The following is a 24629-nucleotide window of genomic DNA, read 5'->3' as shown; positions in this document are numbered from 1 at the left end:
TCAGTGGGTTAAGCCGCTGCCTTCGGCTCAGGTCATGATCTCAGGGTCCTGGGATCGAGTCCTGCATCGGGCTCTCTGCTCAGCAGGGAGCCTGCTTCCCTCTCTCTCTCTCTGCCTGCCTCTCTGCCTACTTGTGATCTCTGTCTGTCAAATAAATAAATAAAATCTTTAAAATATATATATATATAAACTATACTCTTCAATTCTCACAACAAAACTGAAGCTTAGATTTTATTATCCCCATATTCTAGATGAGAAAGTTTAGAGAGAGCAAGTAAATTACCCAACGTCATACAATAACTGGAAGATCTATAATATAAAAAAATATGAAGTTTAAAAAATATATATAAAATTGTGAATACCTTATGATCTCAGTGAAAACATATACACATTTGAAAGACTAGAAGGTACCATTAACAATGGCTATTTTTAGGTGTTTGGAAAAAAGATAATTTTTATATTGTCCTTTGTAATTTCTTATAGGCTATATATCATATGAGGTAAGAATTGCCAAATTTTTTTTTTCAGGAGTTACCTCTGATCCCTCTCATTCCCTCACATTCTAATCAGTAAGTCCTATTGGTTCTGCCTACAAAATACAGTCTCATGCCCAAATTGGCCCTCCTTGCCATCTCATTGCTGTAATCCTGCTCCAAGCCACCGTCTAACTGCATCTTCCATATCCAGTCTCGCCTACCTTCTCTACTAAGTTCATTCCCCATGCAGTAATTAGAGTGAATTTATTTTTGGTCTTTTATTTACTGTGTTTTAATCCTACGAGCAAGGATTTTATAGACTGGTACCTGGTATGGGACTGAGTATGAGATAGACACTTACTGGTTTTTCTGAATGGTTGATGGTGGCATGGAAAGGTGGTCAGCTTCATTGCTCCCAGCTCACCTTGCAGCCAGTTGGCAAGGGACAATAGGAAACTGCTTTAGACTTAGTTGTAGCGAGCTGTCTATGTGATTGACCACAGTAGTGGGTTTTTGATGAATTTCTTTTATTGCCTTTCTTTTTCACTCATTTCCTATCATTTTCACATTCTAACACCTTGACATAACTCTTATATATACGCACAATTTCCAAATGTCTATCCTCACCATCTCACGTTTGAGAAATGTAGAACTATTTCGTATTTTTTTTTCAGTAGTTTTTGTATTACTTTGTGTAAAGAGAGCTATTTTATATCTTTAGACAAAGACTGTGTCTTTTAGGATGGCTTTTCTTATTTCTTTTTCTAGAGAATAAAATTTTGAGGACATTTTCCTATTCATCTTTGTGCCCTTACAGTTCCTAAAAAAAGTTCAGCACATAGAAGACGTTTCTTGGTTTATTGAATTTATTTCACTTGTAAATTACAACCACAGTATAATAATTGGAAACTATTCCTTAATTTCCAAACATGTTGCCTTTTCTCTTTTAATATAACTTTTTTTTTTTTTAAGGATTTTTATTTATTTGAGAGAGAAAGAATGAGAGAGAGAGTATGAGAGGGTAGAAGTCAGAGGGAGAATCAGACTCCCCTATGAGCAGGGAGCTTGATGTGGGGCTTGATCCTGGGACTCCAGGATCATGACCTGAGCCAAAGGCAGTTGCTTAACCAAGTAAGCCACCCAGGCACCTCTCTTTTAATGTAATTTTCAATTACTTACTTGCCTAAGTCTGAATCATGGCTATTACCCTTGATTCCATGTTCTTTTTCATCACCCCTTCTTCAGATCTAATTAATTTTTAAAACTCATTGGCTTGCCTTATTTAATATAGTTTACTATGGTTTAATAAAGCTTTAATATTTTTTTTTTCTGTATAGCTCCACTGCTGTTACTTTAGTGCAGATAATTACCATCTCTTATCTGAAGTACTGTAGAAATCCCCTCCAAGTTCTAATCCCTACTCTGTCTTGTAGCCACAGTCATCTTCCAGAAATTTGATTGTGTCATTTCCCTGATTAACTTGTTCTTTATATCTCTCAAAATAAGGTCCTAACTTCTTGATGCCTTATGAGTTTTCAAGGTCAGACAGCTTCCTCTGTTGCGAACTAACTTTCTTTGTTTCTACTCCTTTCGGTCCTTTCCTGGCTCCCTAAATTCTAGTCATACTGAATTACTTTTAGTTCTTCTAATCTATGATGCCTTTTTGACTCTCTTTTCTCCCATGGCACCTGTTGTTGTTTTCAGCTGACTAGTGCTATCAGATCCCTCCTTGTATGTCACCTTTGAAAAGATTTTTTTTTGACCATGCATTTAAATTCTGTGACTATAGCATGTACCATGCCATATAGGAATTGCCTAATTATGGAATTACATCCCTTTAAGGGAGCATTCCGTCAGGTCAGAAGCTCAGTAGGACCAAGAACTATTTTGTCTCCAGCATCCAGCATATTATGAAATAGGCATTTAGTCAGTATTTGTTAGATTAATTGATATTTCTTCACATGACATCGCCTCATGTTTTCCTGAGAGGCTACAGACCTTCTGGTGTAACTCCCTCAACTCCCTGGATTCCTACCAGTCTTAAACGTTTTATCTTTATCCTTTTTCTTTTTTGTTAAAGATTTTATTTATTTATTTGAGAGAGAATGTGCATGAGCAGGGGGGAGGGGCAGAGGGAGAAGTAGGCTCTCTGCTGAGCAGGGAGCCTGATGCAGGGCTCAATCCCAGGACCCTAAGATCATGACCCCAGCTAAAGGCAGACGCTTCACCAACCAAGCCACTCAGGTGCCCCTATCTTATTCTTTTATACTCCTTTCCTATCTCTTGGCAAGATAAATACTTTAAACTAAAGTATAAAGTGGGAGATATAAATACAGTAGGAATAGAGGAGTATTAACTATCTTTCAAAAAGTTTAGTGGTGAGATAAATGACGATAAAACATTAGATAGATACAATATCAAAGTAAGGTTTTGCAGGATAGGGAGAAACAGGGAATATTTGTAGGCTAAGGAAAGAATATATGAAAAATACAATCAAAACAGTAATAGAGGAAGAACAACTGATGAAACAAGAGCTCTCTCTCAGCAGAGAGATAGGGTACAAGGTGTTTCACTTCTCTTTTGCTGCAGCTTTCAGAGCAGTGGGCCAACTCCTCCGCACAGACTACTAGGTCCATACAGTGGCATCTGTGTTTTGGCATCTTCCATGCCAATGAACACTCAGTTTTCCTATTAAAAGCATCCTAATTTAACTTGGTGGATAAGCCCCCTCCAACTCTGGTTTAGGTGACTATGTTTGCTCGTACTCCCTGATCCTTATTAACTACAGAGATCATCTTTTAGCACATGGATTTCTTTGTGTTTATATTGGTGATTTCCATGTGTGTTCATGGAAGTACTTAATATCTGATATTAAGTCATTTTAAAAACTATTTTTTCAAGGCTCTTTATTTAAAAGATTGATTTAAAACTAAACACACACAAATGTATTGAAAACCAAATTTTATTGTAATGAAGTTTTGCTGGGTTTAGTTTCATAAAAACCTGAGAAAAAATACTCCCTAGGCATTTATAGGCATATAATTGAATTTTTTATAAAATGTCATTGATTAGGAAAGTAATTCTGGATTAACCTTTAAGAAAATTTTATCTGTGTATGTGTACTTATTTAAATTAGCTTGAGTGGGCGCCTGGGTGGCTCAGTGGGTAAAGCCGCTGCCTTCGGCTCAGGTCATGATCTCAGAGTCCTGGGATCGAGTCCCGCATCGGGCTCTCTGCTCAGCGGAGAGCCTGCTTCCCTCTCTCTCTCTCTCTGCCTGCCTCTCCATCTACTTGTGATTTCTCTCTGTCAAATAAATAAATAAAATCTTTAAAAAAAAAATAAAAAAATAAATTAGCTTGAGTAAGTGTTCTGCTATAAGGCTACATTACTTAAAATAAAACTTGGCACCTGGGTGGCTCAGTTGGTTAAGCATCTGACCCTTGATTTTGACTCAGGTCATTATCTCAAGGTTGTGAGATCAAGCCCTGACTTGGGCTTACACGCCAGGTGTGGAGCCTGCTTAAGATTCTCTCTCTCCCCTTACCCATTTTCTCTCTCTCTTTTTTTCTCCCCCTCTCTTTAAAAAAAAAAAAAAAAGTAAAGCTCAAACATGCTCCAAGACATGGAAAGTCTGCTCCTAATGGAGCACATTGACATTGTGCTGTTCTCATTGTAGAGGTATAATAATTGCATAGTAACAGTTGAATGGGCATCATGCAAGATTATTATTTTAATTTTCACAAGTTTAAGGAGTGTTCCTTTACTTTTACATTTCTGGTAGTTATTATAAATATAGCTTTTATACATTATACATAACATGTATATACTGTCTGTATGTGCTCCTGTGTGTTTGCGGTTTGTGTGTATGTATATTCCACTGCTAAAAGGCATAAAAACAAAAACTGATCTGATTAAACCACTCAATTCAGTAACCTTGTTGCTGTATCTATTGACCACTGTTTCTTAAATACTGTGTACTTACTGATCTATTTAGTTTTTTTCTTTTTTTAATATTTTATTTATTTATCTGACAGAGAGAGAGATTATAAGTAGACAGAGAGGCAGGCAGAGAGAGAGAGAGAGAGAGAGAGAGAGAAGCAGGCTCCCTGTTGAGCAAAGAGCCCGATGGGGGACTTCATCCCAGGACCCTGAGATCATGACCTGAGCTGAAGGCAGCGGCTTAACCCACTGAGCCACCCAGGCGCCCCTCTATTTAGTTTTTGATAGTTGTTGACTATCCTCCTTAACACTCTTTTACCAGAATGTTTCTTTCTTTTTTTTTAAGATTTTTAAAATTTATTTATTTGACAGACAGAGATCACAAGTAGGCAGAGAGGCAGGCATGGTGGGGAGGGGAAGCAGGCTCCCTGCTGAGCAGAGAGCCCAATGTGGGGCTTGATTCGAGGACCCTGGGATCATGACCTGAGCCGAAGGCAGAGGCTTTGAGCCACCCAGGCACACCCCCACCCCAGAATGTTTATTTCTTTGAGAGTACGCTGTACTATTCATAAGTGTCTTGATATCTGCATCCTACTTTTTTTTTTTTTTAAGATTTTTTTTATTTATTTGAGAGAGAGAATGAGCAATGGGGTGGAACAGAGGAAGAGGGAGAAGCAGATACCCTGCTGAGTAGGGAGCCTAATGCAGGGCTTGATCCCAGAACCCTGGGATCATGACCTGAGCCAGAGGCAGATGCTTAATCAACTGAGCCACCCAGGCGTTCCCATCCTACTTTAAAAAGATTCAGTGGCAAATTTAAAAATTGATAAAATGTGTGTGTGTAGAGAGAAAGCGAGAGCATGCACTAAAGCATATGTGGCAAATATTAAAAATTGGCAAATTTTGGCAAAAAGTGTATATTCACATGTGGTATTGATTTTTCAATTTCTGTGTATGTTGAAATTTTTCAAAATTTAGTTTAAAAAGAAAAATAAAAATCAGAGACACCAGAAAGCAGAAGCAGCAACTACCCCTCACTACAACTCACTACATTTTGAGTTAGTGTGACAATTCACTACATTTTTAGGCAGGCCTGGTTTTAACAGTAACAGTTATGTAAACAGTCTTGTTGATTCTGTATTTTTAGGGCCATAAGCTTATGTGGATTGATCTCAAGTTTGATTTTAGCTTTATTAGTTGGTGAAATCAGAAATCAGGGGGGAAAAAGGCAAAATAAAACCCAAGGCTGATGATACTAAAGGAAACTTATACACGTATCATTCATGCTACTAAAATAGATAAAGCAGTTGGGATAGCAAACTGACATCATGCATCAAGAGACCTAAAAATGTTCATGCCTCTTAATCCAGTAATCTTACTTTTTAAAAATAAATTCTAAGCAATTTAGGAAAGAATAACTAAATCTGATCCCAGGATTGTGGTTGGCAATATAGCATTCTTTGGTTCTGTGGACAAAAAACGAAAACAACAGCGAAGTATCCCCTCTCTAAAACTCACAAGTTCTTTAAAAACAATAACAACAAAAAAACCTTTTCTATTAACAAAACCTTTCTCTTTTTTGGGTTTATGAATTGTTTATTTTTCTGAACTTTTCTTTCTCTTTTTTTACTCCTGGCCTCTGGAATATAGGTGGTGCCCAGCAATCTGCCCCTCACCCACATCTCTCCCCTCCTGGTGGCAGTTTTTATGCAGATCTCTGAAATTGAAATTCCAGTTCTGTCTTCTTTCCAGAGCTCCATTTATGATGCTTACATTCCAACTGCTCCCTTTTTGTCTCTTGAATATCCTTGTCTGTGTTTAAACTCTTTATATCCAGAGATAAAGATCTATCATCTATATTTCCCCCTTAAAGTTATTTTTTATTCATATTCTATCAACTCATCTTGAAATCTTCAGCTTGAAATTCTCCCTCTTTCTTACTCTAACCTCAAAACCCTCATGCTGTGGGCTTGTAGTATCACTCTGGTGTGTCTTCACTCTGCATGTGGTTACCCTCATTTCAGTTTGTTTTTTTTTTTTTTTGAATAATGTTTGTGATAGGTCCTTACTTGATATCCCTGCATTCTCTCTTCTCTCTAAAGCAATCTTGTCAGAGAAGTCTTCCTAAAGCACAGATCAGACCATATCACTTTCCAGATTAAAAATCTTCAAGAGGTTGAAGAGAGAGGTTCTTGAACTCCAGCATCTAGTCTTCAGGGTCTTCCACTACATAGTTTCAACTTTACTTTTTAAATTTTTCTCCCTCATATCTTTTTTCTCTTACTCCTTCATACTTTCCTCTGAGCCTTTTGTAATTTTCTGGCCTCTACCCGACCATTGCCCTGTTTTCACATTTCCAGATCTCATCCATGCTTTAAAAGTTGACTTTCAGATTTGCCTTCCAGCTGGAAGTAATCTTTTCTTCCTGGGAACTCCCAAAAGCTTTTTCTGTGTCTTTGTTACTGTGCTTAGCATCCTTTCCATTGTACTGTGATTATTTATGTACACATTACTGGTAAGTTTGTTAAGTTCTGTAAAGCTTGTACTCATGTCTTATTTTTCTATTCCTATATATGTTATCTGATATGTAGTTCTTAATGGATATTTACTAAGTAAACAGCATGTAAAGAGTTGTCTTATTTTGGTAGGTGTTTCTTTGTTGAGAAAAAGGAACAAAATTTTGAGGATACTTCTTGAATATGTCAAAGACGGAAAAAATCGTATGTTCCTTAAGGATCTACAGAAATATTTTTGGAAGTAGTACATAATGCAAATAAATTTGCCCAAAAGATATATGTAGCTGCGACCTTGGATCACTAATTCAGGCCGTTTTCAGACAGATGTAACTTAATTTTTTAAGCCATCTAGAATAGAAGATAGACTTAACAGTTTGTTCAGTCATTTAAACAGTTATTGATACAAGCAGAAACTTTTTTCTTTAGTATTTCTGTAATATATAGCTCACATTTCATGTACTGTAATTTACTTCTTGATAGAACTTTTTAAGGATCTTCTAAATTATTAAATGGTTCTAGTACCCCTCTTGCACTTTTTATTGATTTTTTTTCCCTCTCTATTTCTCCTGGCAAAACTTACATTTAGATAATGCTCTGTTTTACAGGTATCATGGTCAGATATAGGAGGACTGGAAAATATCAAACTGAAATTGAAACAGGCTGTGGAGTGGCCCTTGAAACACCCAGAGTCTTTTATTCGAATGGGTATTCAGCCACCTAAAGGTGTTCTTCTGTATGGACCACCTGGCTGCTCTAAAACAATGATTGCAAAAGCTTTGGCCAATGAGAGTGGCCTGAATTTCCTAGCTATAAAGGTAAGGTGTTAAATTTTTTAATTGCCACTTTCTCATTCCAACCCCACTAACACCAATTATCTGATTCTTACCCTTAGAAAAACATTTTAGGCATCTTAAGGAGTAGCTGATTTTTTTTCTTTGAGGTTGATGGCAATATAATATAGGGGGATGAGCTCTAAATAAACTAGTGCTTGTAATCAGCAAAAATGTTGGACTATAGAAGACTACTTTATTTAGTTTTGTGATTCTCAGTATTTCTTATATCCATGTATAATAGGAACCAGTCTTGTTTAGTTCCTGTTTTTAATTGTGCTAATAATCTCTTTTGCTCAGTTAAGACTTAATTATAAATATGAGGTAGATTTAATATTTATATAAAGTTTTCAAAGAAATTAAATAATTTATGTGGTAAAACTAAATTCCTTAAAACATGTTTCTAGTCAAGGAATATCTGTACAAGTTTTATATTCTGAAACACACACATATGTTATTTGTTCATTGCCCTACCCTATTACTTGGGGTAGATCATCTTACTTGACATGTAGTTTTTTTTACTTTAGGGCCAATTTTTTTTTTTTTTAAGGTTTATTTATTTATTTTAGAGAGAGAGAGAGAGAGAGCAGCATGTGGACAGGTGGAGGGGCAGAGGGAGAGAGAATCCTCAAGCAGACTCCCCCACTGAGTGTGGAGCCCAACATGGTCCATCCTAAGACCCTGAGATCATGACCTGAGCTGAAATCAGGTTGGATGCTTAACCAACTGAGCCATCCGGGCACCCCAGGGCCAGATATTAATTTCTAATTAATTTTTATGCAATATGATCATCTACCCAGTTACTAAATATATATATATAAATCCTTAAATCCATTAGTGGAATGGACTTTATCACAAATATATGACTTCATTCTGTTAAATATCAAATTCATTTCAGAAAAAGCACATGTTAAAAGGCTCTGTTTTGATAGTATCAAGGAATTTTTTTCATAATAAAATATGTTTTCAATCTTAGAACACTGAATGAAGTCCTTGGAAATTGAAAGCATAAAATTTATTTCAGTGTAGAGTCAACTTTTTACTTAAATTTTTTTTTTGTAATAATGTTTAGATATGTTTAGGCTTTTTAAGAATCAGTATCTTCACAATCACTAGTGTTTACATATTTGTTATTATCTTGTGAAATATATTAAATACTGAAGATAGGGTCAGAGACCATTTTCACTATGATCACTTAAACTGAATCACAACCACAGTTTTAAAGTTTGCAGCTTTAAATGTTGGGGTAATGAGTGATTTTGAAATTTCAGAGGCATCTTGATTTCTCTTTGGTCCCTGTTCTCTTATGTCATGGTAATGGACATAGCTATTTTACTGGAACTTCCTACTCATTTTACTGTCATCTCCCACTTTTCTGTGCCTACCTTGTTGCGTATTCCACAGTAGTATATTTGTAACCCTTGATTTTTTTTTTTTTTTTTTTCTGTCTGCTGGATATCTGAAACTTATTTGATGAGGTCTGCACTGACAGTTATTTACACTGGAATCTCAAAGAAGAGCACATGTATTTCCTACGAACTAATATCTCATTCTTATGTAATCTAAGATAACTGTTCCATATGTTACCAGGACTACTTTCTGGCATATTTTAGGATTACTTAGAAATACATTTATCACTGTTTTTGAGTATGAAACACTTCAGAACTTTAGGCAGTTTTACTTTTTTCACTGTGAGAAAATGTACAAAGATTTTTTGAAAGGTTTATCTTGCACACTGTTCATGTAAAATAGCCATGCTTGTGTTAACTTATTTGAGCTTTTTCACTAAACTCATGTTCATTTTTCTTTTAGCTCATACACACACAAGGATAAGTGATGTTAAGAAATTTTTTTATTCAATTGAGTTCATACTTGCTTAGTATCCTACTTACTAGTTTTTATTTAAGGTGGATTTTTATTCAATATACATTTTAATATAGTTTGGCAGTGTTATTCAGTATTTTAATCTGGCTGGAGATTATATTTAATAAACAATGAACGTTCATTCTACTATTTTTTAAATTTTCCTACATGTTTAAAAATCTCCAAAAGAAAAAGTTGGGAACATGAAAAAATTTGTTTTTCTCTGCATTTTATCAGTCTTTTCATCTTGTCTCATCATTGCTTGTGAGAAGGGTTTAAAGTAGCTATGTCATGTAGCTTATGTATGCAGAAATGAAGTGAAAGAAGTTGGGAATTTATAATATATTTTTCCTACTTTTGTGTTGTTGTTGTTGTTTTCTATGAAGAAAAGTTGGTTTTTGGTTGTAACATATGTGTTTCTTTTCCCAGGGATTTAAGTGTTAAGTTTGAGCTTTTGAAATCACAAGTCTGACAGATTTTGAAAATGACCGGAGAAATGTAGATAGTGCATTTTTCTAGCCTATTGGAAAATACAAGTATCTTACATGTATTGAAAGAAAAAATTCCCTAACATTTTTTACAGTTGTAATTATCTTTAATTCCCAAAATAAAGAATTTAAAGATTTGAAACATTTCTTTCTCTGAGTTTATGAAAGAACCATTTGGCTTCCCCTCTGCATCTTTCCTAAACAGTGATTAAAAGATGTATACTTAGAGTTTAGACTTCACCTTGGCTTATGTGGACTCTTAATATCTTTTGGCACCTATATGTGTTTTTGTGTAGACTGTAGCACTTGACATATGCTTATGTTTAGTTTGTCATCTGTGTCAATTATGTCAAAATATTTTCCAGTTGAAATTTCCTTTCTGCTTCTCTTGCTTTTGTCTGGAGTGCTGCAACAGATTAATTACCCTTGGGTAGTTGGGCTGCTTTACCTTGTGAAGAACTGTTAACTGATTCTGGAAGAAGGGTGGTTAGGCATTTGATAAGGATTTTGAGCAAGTCCTTTAGTAGCTGTTATTGGTGAGTACTAGAATGTAATGAGCTTAGGGTATGCTTGACTTTTGGGGGGAAATTTTCTTCTGTTACTTGTCTCAAGGAGGAATTCTATAAAATACATCCCATTTTCAGGAAACTGTTTTATTCAAAGTATGCACGACTCTAAGTACTTACTGTTCTTTATTCATCTAGATCTCCTACTGTTCTATTATTAAAGGTACAAAATAATTTGAATTTGGTAAGTTCCAAGTTTATCTTTAAGCTTTTGTTTTAAAATTTTGTGGGGTAGTCTATAAATCATAGAGTTTCCATTTTGCAGATACTGTGTGGAAAACTGTATAGAGACACCTCTTTATATACTTAATGCTTTAAGTTTAGTTTCTAGGATTGCAAATGAGGATAATAATGTTTAATAGTGAAATAACTTTTCCAAGGTTGGAGTTGTGGAGATGAAACTGAAATTTGGTCTCAGGACTTTCTGAGTGTAGAGTCTAAGCTGTGAACCACTGCATTATACAGTCTTTTATTCCCCTCCCCCCTTCTTTAATTTAATGCCCAGTCCTTTGTTTCACTAATTACACCATGATACTGGAGAAAGTAGTTTAGGCAGTTTCTATAGGACAGGTTCAGAGAAGTGGAAAGATGTTTCTGGGACAGTTTAAAAAAAAAAATTCGTTTCTGTAGGACAAAGAAAACTGAGAAAAATAACATGGCTTTGGGGTAGGAGTTGGTGAAATTAATAAGAAAGAGTGATCGCTGCCAAAGAAACAGGAACCTGATGAATAAGATGCAAGTATATGGAAGGAGAATAGTGGTTGAATAAGGTGGAGCTTGAAATTTACCTATTACTGTATAATTTATGATCTTGAAATTGTGTTACAATGAAAAGAGTACTAAACCAGGATTCAGATAGCTTTGGTTTGATTCTTAACCCTTGGACTTTTAGCTCTGTAGCCTTAAATAAGTTTTCTTGGTCTCGGTTTTTTGTTTTGTTTGTTTGTTTTTTTTTAATCTGTATAAGCTCTTTGAGAGGATTAGTATATTAAGAAGTAACTGAAAAAGTTTTGAAAGGCGTAACTACTCAATTCTTTAAGTGCAGGCTGCGTACAGTTAGGACTTCCTGTCAAAGAGTTCAATATGAAAGGGAATTGGGGAAGAGTTTCTTACTTGACAGTGTAGAAACTGGCACACATTACCTCAGCCAGGTGGTCAAGGTTAACATATTCAGTGATTAGTCATGTTGATGGTGTATACCTTTGTATGATAGAACAAGAATGACACTTTATTTTGGGGGTCTTCCTCTATAAGACTTATAATCTGTGTCTGACCATGAGAAAAGCTTCAGGCAAAACCAAATTGAAGACATTCTATAAAATATCTGACCATACTCCTGAAACTGCCAAGGCCATCAAAAAGAAGGAAAGTCTGAGAAACTCAGGGTAAAGAGGAGCCCAAGGAGACATGACAGCTAAATATAATGTTACAGCGGTTCTCTGGATGAATCCTAGAACAGAAAAAGGATATTAGATAAAAACTAATCTGAATAAACTATGGATTTTCATGAGTCAGTATTGATACATTATTATTAGTTGATTATAACAAATGTACCATACCAATATATGATGTTAATAATTGGGGAAACTAAGTGTGCAGTGGGGGTTGCGAGGTGGTATAGGAACTCAGTACTATCTTAATTCTTCTGGAAATCTTAAGCTTTACCAGAAGAGGTCTGTTAATTAAATAAAAGAGTTTTAAGGTCAGTATCATGGATCCAGACATAGTACAGACATTTAATGAATGTAACTGAAGTTAAAAAACCTGGCGCATAGCTCTGTATTACACTGTATGGGAAGAGTGGAATGTATGGAAGGAGAAAAGCCATGGGGGAGATTGCCAATTCCATGGGTGAGGGCTTTGGGGGAGACCTTCTTTCCTATTCATCATCCTGCTGTTCATGGTGATAATGGAAAGTTCCTGGGAAAAGAAAACCCTGAGCAGAAATTGGCTGAGGAATCTGGGTTTAGGGCTTCCCTGAGCTTGCCTATTTCACTGCAGTTCTCAGTTGAAGCCTATAAAGGAGTGTGTTGGTTCTGGCCCCAGACCCTATCATTATAAAGAATACTTTCTTTTAGTGTTTTGGTTATTTTTTCTTTCACCTAGGATATAGCTTCTAATTTAGTCTCGCCAGGAACTATGTCCAGATTCATGCCTTTTGTGGACCCTAACTCATTATTCTCCTTCTATAGGTTTATTGCCATTTGGGCTCATCTAGAGTCTGAAACCTTTTGAGTTTCTATTTAATTTCCTTTCAAGCTTTTTTTTTTTTTTTTTTTTAAACTTTAATAATTCCCTTGACTTCTCCAAATAGTGTTGTCTTATGTGCCCCATATGCTTAAATTGGCAGTTACTAGTATCATTATTAAATATATATACTTAGTTTTATCACTGTTTGAATGGCTATTAGGGAATAACTAATGGTAATTGATTATTAGGACAAATAGAATGATGTGCCATTATGTAGAAGTTAGATTGGATTTATTTACCTTTGGCATTATTTGTGCACTATATAAGCTGACATGTTAAAGTTGAAACATCATATGTTATAACTTAATGTTAACATTTTTTTGAGTTGGGCTTGTATCAGTCAATAAAAGTGCTATGTAAAAAAGATTCCTTGACATGAAAATATTATATAACATTTGGCTAAAAGCAAAAAATGATAATAATATGAACTATAATAACAGAACTTTCAACATTTGGAGTCTTAGAAGACTTAGATTTAAAAAGAGAATGCCTTCAGACGTCTAAGAAGTTTACTTAATAATAGAAAGAAAATTTTATTGTTGGATTCATTTAACTTTTTATTCATGGAATCCAGCTGAGAGATTAGTCATTTTTTCCTTCTTTTAAATCTCTTGAATTAAATTTAATTAAAGAAATATTAAAGTTTCATGTCTATAATGCTTTGAAAACTATTTGTAAATGTTTTATAATTGCAACAGTTATGTAACTCAGATTATTAAGCTCCTTCTTTATGTTATATATTCTCTGTTTCTGTGCATGGTAAACAAAGATGCCTTAGATGGGCTCCTCGCTATCTGTCAACTCATAATTTAGTCAGACATTTAATTAAAGAAGTGATATAATGAAATGGGTAATATTTAGAATCTTGATGTGAGAAATGAAAAAGGGAGAAGTCAGAGGTGATTAAAATTTTCACTGTCAGTGACTGGTAGATGGAAGTACCCTGACTCTTGAAAAAGTTAGCATGTGAGGAAGAAAGGCAGATTAGAGGTGGGAGAGCAGATACCAGACTGGGATTTAGACATGTGGAGTTAGAAATGCCTGTGGAGCAACATGGCAGATAATATGTAAAAGGCCATTTTTAGTATGGGTTTGCAGCTCAAGAGAATGGTCATTTCTAGTGATGAAAACATGGCAGCTGAAACCTAGTGTTTGCACTTCTGCATATTAGTCAGTAAAGGAGTTGGAGAGTGACTAGAGTGGTCAGCAGTAATGTAAGGGGATTCTGTGGGCATGTCTACATTCAGTCTTTATAGGCAGCCAAATTGTAGGCAGCATGTTGCTGCTATGTAAATTCTGAAGTGTGTCATTTTTGTTTCCTGAAACAATAAGTTGTGGGGAAGGTTTGTGTTGTACTTTTTTTGAGAGGAACGTCTTGAATTCTGTTCCCTTCTCTGCTAGCCCCTCTTGCTTTTTAGGGTTTTTACTTACCAAGGTAAGGTATTTCTTGCCTCGTACTTAATGCCTGTTTTCAAACCCTTTGAAGTACTTTCCCAAAATGGCCTTCTGTATGTGCCGATGTCGTACTTTTTATTAATTTTCAAGATCCTTTACTCACATTACATATATGTAATTCTATCTCATGCGAGTTTGGGTTTTTATGAGTATATTCCATAGTATTTAACCATAGTTAACACTTAGGTTAACTTACCTTCCCTAGACATTTTAGAACTTATAAAAACTTGGTTTGAATTGTAATAGCCAAAAGCAACAGGCAGGTGTCAGACACATTTAAAAAGCCTTTGGGAAACTGGAAAAAATCCAGTACTGATTAAAGGGGCAAAATTGCCTCACAATTTTGCATGAGGTGTAAGTATTGCGTTTGTGACTGATAGGATATAAAATCATGAAACAATAAAAGATAAGTCAGATTTAGTTCTCACTGGATTAATAGCAGAGCTGGACAAAACTTTACATGAATTTATGTTATTTTTGTTTTGAAAACTTGAATGCTTGAAATATTAACCATGGAAACATGGAAAATAACATTACTGCAAAATAAGCCTACTTATGATACTTTATTTATTTTTGGTAGTTTTTCTTGATCACCCTTATGAGTGAAGCACATTATCTGGGCAGGTGAAATGTGACAGGGCTAACATATCACAGTTATTTGGTAATTAAAATTGGAAAAGAAATAACTTTATCTAGTTCATCTATTTTATGGGTTTATGTATTACTTTTTTAAAGAGTTAAAAAACTCATGAGCAATTGTGGCACTTATAAACCATACTATTTATACCTAATCCTTATATTTTGATGTAAATTGTCTCTTGTTTATAATAGAAATCAATAAAATTTTTATTTCAAATTAACCCATGTTCACAGCTATTTATTGAGGATTATACTTTGCACTTGTCACTTGTTCTGCTCCCACAAATACCTTTGAATTTGAATTGCTAGTACTATGCAAAATCTTTTTTTTTTTTTAAGATTTTGTTTATTTATTTGACAAAGAGAGAGAGAGTGCACGCGCACACACACAAGCAGGGGGAATGGCCAGCAGAGGGAGAGGGAAGGGAGAAGCAGGTTCTCCTCGCTGAGCAAGGAGCCAGATGCAAGGCTTGGTTCCAGAACCCTGAGATCCTGTGACCTGAGCCAAAGGCAGATGCTTAACCGACTGAGCCATCCAGGTGCCCCAACATGTAAACTCTTAAGGGCACATTTCCTTTTTATTTATTTATTTGTTTGTTTGTTTGTTTGTTTTGGAACAAATGGAACACATCATGGTTTTTAGAAAGAATAATTGTCTAGGAACCAAAATCCTGCATTTTTCTCATTTTTCTGCCATTTAACTTTTTTGGGCTTTTGGCATTTCATTCAACTTCTTCACACTTGGTTTTCCTCAGGTTTTAAATGAAGTAGGTTAGACTAAATGACTCCTAAAGCCCTCCCACTAACATTCTGAGTATGTTTAACATAGTGCTTATATTCTAATCTGTTGCTTGTCCTTTATTCCTGTTGATTGCTAAACTTTTAGGGTCTTTCTTCTAATTGTCAGGTATGTTGGTTAAGAGACTTGCATGCCAGTTCTGCCATTTATTAAGCTGTGTGACTTTTCATAAATCATTTAAACTTTTTTCACTTCACATTTTTTTTCTGTAAAGTTATGATTTTAAGAATATCCATCTCAGGGTACTGTTGTAAGCAGTGGAGAATAATACATATGAGACATTTAGCAAGATTTCATGAAATTAGTTGACCCTAGTTGCTGCTTTCTTCTGTTTTTAAGAATTGCATATATATTTGGTTTCAAATAGAACAAAAAATATAGCATCATAGCTTATGATTCCTTGTTTCCCATTAGAATATAATGTAATATATGTCTTGAAAGCTGAATTTAATCTTTTGCAACTCGTTGTACCAGAAAACAGTGATTTTTGGCTATTTGAACTTTAAGCTCAAAATAAACCTTCCTTGGTTTTGATATTGCTTTGACTTCTTATAAAATTCTGGACCCATGTAACATATTAGTGTAGCTACTGGGTTGCATTTTGTAGGCCAGTCATCTAGGTAAGATTCGTCAGCATGGTGGTCTCTGCAACATCATATGTTTTCTAGGGGCCCTATGGAACTCTTTTTTTTTTTTTTTTAAGATTTCTTATTCATTAGAGAGAGAGTGCGTACATGCTACAGAGAGAGCAGGGGTTAGGGAGGGAGAGGGAAAGGAGACTCCCTGCTGAGCAGGGAGTCCGAATAGGGACTAGATTCCAGGACTCTGGGATCATGACCTGAGCCAAAGGCATCTGCTTAACTGACTGAGCCACCCAGGCTCCCCTCCTGCAGAAGTCTTTTTTATTACTGCTATGACTTATTAGTAATACTTGAATTATTCCAACCCATATTTTCTTTTAGTGCAAAATTCTTAGGTTAGATTTCCAAATCTTTTTTTTTCTTTTTCTTTTGTTTTTTGAAGGAAAAGAAACATTATTTATTTACGGGTTTCCTGTAGCTAAACTCTATTTAGTAGAGGAATGACTCTTTACCTGTTGAGGTTATCTGCCATATTTTCACATTTCAAAAAAATATCAATCTGTTTGCCTAAACATCATATATTTAAAACATTAATTTTTCTGTTATTGGTAGCAGGATATTGATATTGTATTCTCAGAGATCACGAAATGATCATAATCTTGTACATTTCAACACTGATGTTCAAGTCATCTTTTTTAGATAATCTGTGGAGAACAATAATCATTTCTCCCGATTCTCTAGTAACTTTCCTTCAGTTAAGCCAGATAATTAAAAAGCAGTATATATGCAATGTATATACTGCCTGAATATAAAGTTATGTCTTCACTGGGTTATTATTTTATGTCATGCCCTTCACTTTTATGGAGAGTTGCTGTAAGAATAATAGCAATAATTCAAATCCGGCATGATAGTAATTACATTAAAAACAACAGTGACATCAGCAATTTCCTTTCTGATTATTATCAGGGCACACTTGCTTAATTAATTACCCTAAATAGAATAACATTCTATATAAAAATTTCTCACCCTGTCCTCACTCTACCTTCTCTGACCTCAACCCATTTTCCTAATTATTGAAGGTTTGTTATATTGAGTGGGTCCTGATTCTTGTTTTATTGTTCACTGTCTTAACTGTTTGTCCACGGTCTTCTTTGGGTAAAAGGGTAATTTATCATACTGCAAATGAATAGTACCTACTTTATTTATTTGACTGTCTATATTATGAACCGTAGCACAGGAATAAAAATGATCAGGTGAGCTGAAACCATGCAAAAATGATCCATGGGGAAAACTACAACTGTTCTACAATCTTTAAAAAGTTGGCCAAACAACTCTTACTCTTGGTTGTAAATAATATATGAGCAGTGCATTTTGGCCACGTAACAACAGCTTTCTTGCTGGTCTCCTTAGTATAGCCATTCATTTACACTCTGATGGTAGAAAATCACTCCATTTTATGAGGACATTGCAATTTATTTACTCATTTATTTTCTTGAAGTATTCTTGGCAAAAAATGTTATACTAGTTTCAAGTGTACAGCATATTGTTTCAACAATTCTGTACATTACTCAGGGCTCACCACAACAAGTGTAGTCACCATTGGTCACTGTACCATGTTATTACAGTATTGACTATATTCTCTATGCTGTACTTTTTATGTCCATGACTTATTTTATAATTGGAAGTTTATACCTCTAGCTATTTCACCCATTTTTATATTCATGAATTCCAGGTTTAGGATTTGTTTTTGGTTGCAAACAATGCTTCTGTAATATTCTTGCATATGTCTCCTTTGGTATATGCATAAGAGTTTCTCTACGGTATATATCCCTAGAAGTTATTGTCATTGGGCATGAACATCTTAAACATACTAGGTATTTTGAAATTGCTTTTTAAAGTATCATTAATTTTTTTCCTTAATGTTTTGAAATATTTCTTAATATTTTTAAGGCCAGGTTTTTTAGTCACCAATAATGTCATTGCTATTTTTGGTGACTTTTTGATCTTGTTGACAGAAATGAACTATTTCAAATTGTGTGAGGTTAATCTAGATAAGGGGTCAGCAAATTACACAGCCTCTGGGTCCAATCCAGCCCGCAGCTTGTTTTAATCTAACCCTCTAGTTAAGTATGAATTTACATTTTTAATGGGATGTTAAGAAAGAGAAATATGTGACACAAGCCATTTGTGGCCCATAGAGTGTAAAATATTTACTGTCTGGCTCTTTATATTTTTTCTTCTCAATTCCACAGTACTCAGGAAAATGCCTTCAGGTTTATTTATCTCATTGATGACTATAAGTGTAAATTTTGTGTTCCTATTACATGGTCTAATGTGTGTCTTAAAAACAAGCTTGTAAAATTGATTTGATATTAAGACATTGCTATTCAAAATCTTTTAAAAGGGGAGAACACTCTGCTTCAGCATAACTAACGTTTCATCCTTTGTCTTCATTGAAAATAAATCTGTTTTGGATTGCATTATTTAACAAATTAAGATAATTAAATCACTGGTGATGAGATTAGAGTCATGAAGTCTCTCTGTAGTGTTTTTGGGGAAACAAGCTCAAAAACAATTTCATTATGTAAACATGATTGCTTGGAGACAGTGTAGGTACCAATGTATAGACAAACAGTTGGTGTACTAGTTATAAAGTGTAGTCATCAAAAGGACTGTCCCAAGCAAGTTTTCTTAAAAGTGTGTTTGCTTACCGACGGTTTATGTGTTTCCTGGTTGTTGGTAGATTTCAGTCACAGATGTAGAAATACCTTAAATGTTACATAATATTTTATAATATGTCATAATTATGTTTTTAATACATCTGCCCCCTAAATACCCTCAAGAATTAATTTTTTAGATTATATATAATCTATTACTTTCAGATTATTTTGAAAAGATTATTTTTAAAGAAAAGAGGAAAACAGGCGTAAGAAATAGATGAGAATCTTTATGTTTTGTTTTTTAGGGAAAACTTTGTTAATGTTATAGAAAATTTACTAATGCATCATCTTGGATTAATTAAAAAAATCAGGCAGAAAGATAAAACTGCTTCTCTTATTACTTAAGGATTTCTATGTTGATGCTATCAAATAACTCCTCTTAAGTGAACATGACTAAAGGCAGTATTCTTGGAGCAGCTGGATTTTGTTAGCCTGAATGTTGAGAGACTCTTCCTATTCTTTTCTTATTCTTATCCTTGACTGTTCCATCCTGATCCTTCATGTGTTCTAATGCACTCATTTGTTGCCATTCTATCATACTTGAATATTTTTGACCACCTATTGTGGAGGTAGTATATAAAAAAAAGTAATAAATATTGTCTCCGTTTTATCAGACATATTTATAATTTGCCTTTTAATGCCCCAAATTTTTGTCTGTTTTGCCCATCTTTTTTTTTTTCCCCCCTTCTTCTGTTTTCTTTTGGAATAGTTGAATATGTTTTGGTATCCTGTCTTATCTCCCCTATTTTTTTAATAGCTAAACCTCTTTGTTTTATTTTTTTTAAAAATACTGACTCTAGGTTTATAGGATACAAATTTAATTTATAGTGTACCGCCCAGTACTATATTACTTTATGTTATAAGATTCTTACAATTTATTTTCCTTTGTGCTGTACTCTATATTTTATCTCAACATATGTGTAAACCCCACAGTATATTATTATTTTTGCTTTGGATGTTCAGTTGTCTTTTTAAGAAATTAATGAAAAATATTTAGCTATATAGTACCATTGCTGACACTTTTCATTTCCTTGTACTTAATACAGATTCCCTCTTGCCTTTTTTTTTAAGAAAGGGGAGAGAGATGGGGTGAGGGGAAGATGGAGAAGGAGAAAGGGAATCCTAAGTAGGCTCCACACCCAGCACAAAGCCCAACATGGGGCTCATTCTCACAATCCTGAAATCACGACCTGAGCTAAAATTAGGAGTCTGAAGCTTAACCAACTGAGCTACCCAGGTGTCCCGCCCTTCTGGCTTTAGAACTTCCTTTAACTAAGTTTTCGTAGTGGAGATTTGTTGGTGATACTTTCTTTTAGCTTCTGTTTATCTGATACAGTCTTTTGTTTGCTTGCACTGTTTAAGGATATGCTATTCTAGCTTGATGGTTGTTTTTTGCAATACTTTTGTTGTAATGTCATCTGGCTCTAAGGTTTTGGATGAGAAGTCAGTACTGATTCTTTTTGTTTGCTTGCATGTTAGGTGGCTTTTTGTTCTCCACCTTCTCTGAAGTTTGTATCTTTTTTGCTGGTTTCCAACAACTTGATCTCGATGTGCTGGTATGATTTTTTTTTCTCATATTTGGGGTTTGGTGAGCTTTTTAGATCTGGGGTTTCATTGATTTTATCAAATTTATATATATTTCTGTTTTTCTCCTTCTGCTTTTTTCTGAATCTCTAATTATACATATTTTAAGTCTTTGGATATTGTTATATATATCCCTGAAATCTCATAATTTTTATTAAAAATTTTTTGCTTCAATTTGAATGGTTGCTGTCTTCAACCATTTGACTGTTTCACTACAGGGGCTATTATATTTATAATACCTGTTTTTAAGACATTGTCTGCTAATTTAATAATTTCCATTCTTTCTGGGTCTGTGTATATCAAATCTTTTTTACTTATCTCACTGTAATAGTTCTGTTTGTGGATCAAGTGTTTTTTCTTCTATTTTTATGAACTGTCTAAACTTTATAGAAAGATTGCAGGAGTAGTCAGAATTTTTTTTCCTTAAAGCATTTGAGAATAAGTTGCTGCTGTATGCCCTATCACCCTGAATACTTTAATGTATATATCTATAAAAAATACATTCTGTCATGTAACCATAGTACAACCATCAAGTTAGAAAAGAACATTATTATTACCATTTAGGTTTTGTCACTTGTCCCAGTATTGTCCTTTATGACAAAATGAGCTGGTCCATAATCATGTGCTATATTTAACTGTCATGTCTCTTAAGTGTTCTTCATTTGGGAATGGGTCCTCACTTCTTTTACTTCTGTGACCTTGACATTTTTGAACATTATAGGTCAGTTATTGTGTAAAATATTTCTCAATTTGGGTTTTTTTTTTTTTAATTTTATTTATTTATCAGAGAGAGAGAGGGGGAGAGAGCAAGCACAGGCAGACAGAATGGCAGGCAGAGGCAGAGGGAGAAGCAGGCTCCCTGCTGAGCAAAGAGCCCGATGTGGGACTCGATCCCAGGACGCTGGGATCATGACCTGAGCCGAAGGCAGCTGCTTAACCAACTGAGCCACCCAGGCGTCCCTCAATTTGGTTTTTTTAAAAATATTTACTCATGATTAGATTCAGATTTTTCATAGAAACAATGCTGTGTTCTTCTCATTGTGTCCTGTCAGGTGATACTTGATTTTAAATGGTCTCATTGCTACTGATGCTAACTTCGATTATGGTTGTGTCTCCCAAGCTTTACCATTGTAAAATTACTGTTATCCCCATGAAGTTAATATTGCTCTGTGGGTAGTTACTTTGAGACTGTATAACTAACTTGTTCCTTAACAAATTATATCGGCAGGTTTCCATATCTTTGAGCACTTTCTTACTATCTAGGCAGTAAGATTTCCAGACTCATTTTGTACATCAACTATCCCAGCCTTGGAATCTGCCATTTCCTTTTTTTTTTTTTTTTTTTTTTTTAAGATTTTATTTACTTATTTGACAGATCACAAGTAGGCAGAGAGGCAGGCAGAGGGAGAAGGAGAAGCAGACTCCCTTTCTGAATGGAGAGCACAATGTGGGGCTCGATCCCAGGACCCTGGGATCATGACCTGAGCTGAAGGCAGAGGCTTTAACTCACTGAGCCACCCAGGTGCCCCAGAATCTGCCATTTCTTTAAGAGACCCTGATGCCTTTATGGTGGAGAATTTGGAATCCAAGTTTTTAGAATTTAAAAGCCATGCTCTGGGTGCTAGATGTGCTTATTATTATTGGGATATGGCACCTCTCAGGTTCTCTGAGGGAACAGAGCTCAGGAATATGAATATGTTTGTATATATATGCACACACATACATACACATATGGACACACACATGGGTATATATATTTGCACACACTTTTATATTTACTTACCTAAATATATTGAAAGTCTTGGATTTATTCTGATAATTCCAATTTCAGTTCAGTACAGCAGAATTCATTCTCATTTTCTTTATTTTTATATTGAGGAATTTATATATGAGGAACCTGGCTACTATTATCCTTAATTATTTATTTGATCAGTCCTTCTAAATATAATTCCCCTTTACTGCCTCTGCCCCTTTTCTTCCTGAACAAACATACTCCTCATCTGTCAGGGTGATGCCACCATCTTCCTTTCCCACCTCTCCCCACCTCTTGTAGCACCCTCCTCATCCCACAGACTTTAGTGATCTTTGCTGTGCTGTTCTTCCCCACGTGTACTTTTCTTACTCGACTAGGGCTCTGGTACCCAGTATAAGACCATCTTGTCACCTCAGTGCTTTTCTTATCCTATTCTGCCTCTCCATGTTCTTCCTTGATATCTTCCATACTGTATACCTTGCCACGTCCTACTATTCCAGGAGGATACCTGTCTTACCCACTGGGGCTGCATACAATATTCTGTATAATACTGCACTGGGATGCCTTCTCATGTGAACACTTTCCTCAATTCACTTTGCTTTAGTACTCCATGCTGTTCTGCTCCCTTGCATGGGAACTCTCCATCTCAATTCTCATCCAAACCCCTACAGGAATGTCCTCCTCATTCCACTCAGACTGTGACACCTCATTTTGAGCCACCTTCCCACGGTGAAGTTCTCCTTACCCTCTTGATCTCTGATACCTCATGTTAGGTGGCTGCCACCACTACCCCTGTGCTGATTTCTGCTTGTTAATCTGCGTTCCTTCCAACCCCCCTCCAGCCAGAGGAGATAACTCCCTTAGAACAAAGTCTCAGGACCACCAACACTGGTAACCCTCATCAGTCAGAGCATCACATCATGACAATGACAATGATTCTTGTCACCTTCTAAGTGTTCATTCATTCAGCCTCTCTCTGAATCTCCCTTCAGATATCTGCCACTCAGTATTTCATCCAGCTGATAGAAAACCTCTTTTCTCTTCCTGTGTCCAGGTATTTTAGAAGGGGTACCAATGGTGAAACATGTGCCCTTCTAGTAATAAAGTTCTACAGACTTTTGCTAACTGGCCATCAGCAGGAGAATCCCTATAAAAGTGGCTCATCTCCAAGTGATACACTGCATATCACTGATTCAAAGATGCACACTTTTTTGTTTGTTCTTGGGGTTCTTTTTACATTTAACGTTTTTGAATGTTAACATTTTTTCTTTCTTAAATATATAAAGTATCATATATTGTGTGAAAAACAATAGGCTTTTTTTTTATTGCACACCTACCTACTGTCTAATGGCACATAATCATCACATCACAAAAGTCATGGGATATTGAAAACAAAACAAGGGGTGCCTGTGTGGTTCTTTCAGATGAACACCTGACTCTTGAATTCAGCTCAGGTCATAATCTCAGGGTTGTGAGATTAAGCCCTGTGTTGGGCTTACACATTGGGCATGGAGTCTGCTTAAGATTCTCTTTCTCCCTCTCCCTCTCCCTCTGCCTGTGCCTTACCACCCCAAATTAAAAAAAAAAAATAAAAACAAAACAAAAAACCCTGCTGTCCTGAGAACTACAACTATTCCCTTCAAATATTGGTATAAAGTTTGTCCTATAATGCTAAGTGTCTTTCTCAGCTGTGGGAAGTTTCTCTCACTGTACTCATTTAAATCAGCTGAGAAGAGCATGTTTGGCTCTGCAGTTTCTTAGAGTCAGTGTCTACAGGGCCCAGTCAAGTGAGAGCAGAGTTTCCAAGAGTGGCATTTATATAGGAAACACTCAGGGACTATAAAATAATATCACAGATTACATGACTTCCATTCCATTCTCAGGAATTATTATGGAGTCCTAAGAAGAATAGCCCTGAGGTCTTGTTTCTTACCAGAGAAGGATATTGATCTAGTGGACCGGGATCCAAAATGAGATGGAGACCTACTCAGAACCAGCCACTGGTTAGATCTAGGAATACATGGATGATATCTCTTTGTTGGTCTTCCAAATTAGACTGTTCTGTCTTCAATATCTAGTACCATGCCTGATATATAATAAAAATATGCTTTGATAGGTAGATGAAGTAGAAGTTAAACTATTATGTTTAGTCACAGCCTTTCCTTTATA

General features: G+C 35.4%; 1 protein-coding gene across 6 annotated transcripts in view; it reads left to right on the top strand.

Annotated features, from left to right (window-relative positions):
- AFG2A (AFG2 AAA ATPase homolog A) overlaps positions 1 to 24629 on the top strand; it is a 333130-nt gene that overhangs the window by 62761 nt on the left and 245740 nt on the right. For 4 of the 6 annotated variants that reach the window (XR_009352283.1, XM_059168986.1, XM_059168980.1 and 1 more), the window contains exon 11: positions 7538 to 7747. The exons of 1 other annotated variant lie outside the window; for it this stretch is intronic. Coding sequence is in view for 3 of the 5 variants with exons in the window: in XM_059168986.1 (XP_059024969.1) it covers positions 7538 to 7747 (210 nt within the window). In the remaining 2 variants the exon portion in view is untranslated. Of the gene's footprint in view, positions 1 to 7537; positions 7748 to 20602; positions 20680 to 24629 lie in introns of all 6 variants that reach the window. One more of the 6 variants, XR_009352284.1, reaches the window with a different exon arrangement.

This window comes from Mustela lutreola, chromosome 1 (genome assembly GCF_030435805.1).
Source record: "Mustela lutreola isolate mMusLut2 chromosome 1, mMusLut2.pri, whole genome shotgun sequence".
Classification (NCBI taxonomy): domain Eukaryota; kingdom Metazoa; phylum Chordata; class Mammalia; order Carnivora; family Mustelidae; genus Mustela; species Mustela lutreola.
Note: the sequence above shows the minus strand (reverse complement) of the source record. Positions and strands in the feature narration are given on the sequence as shown.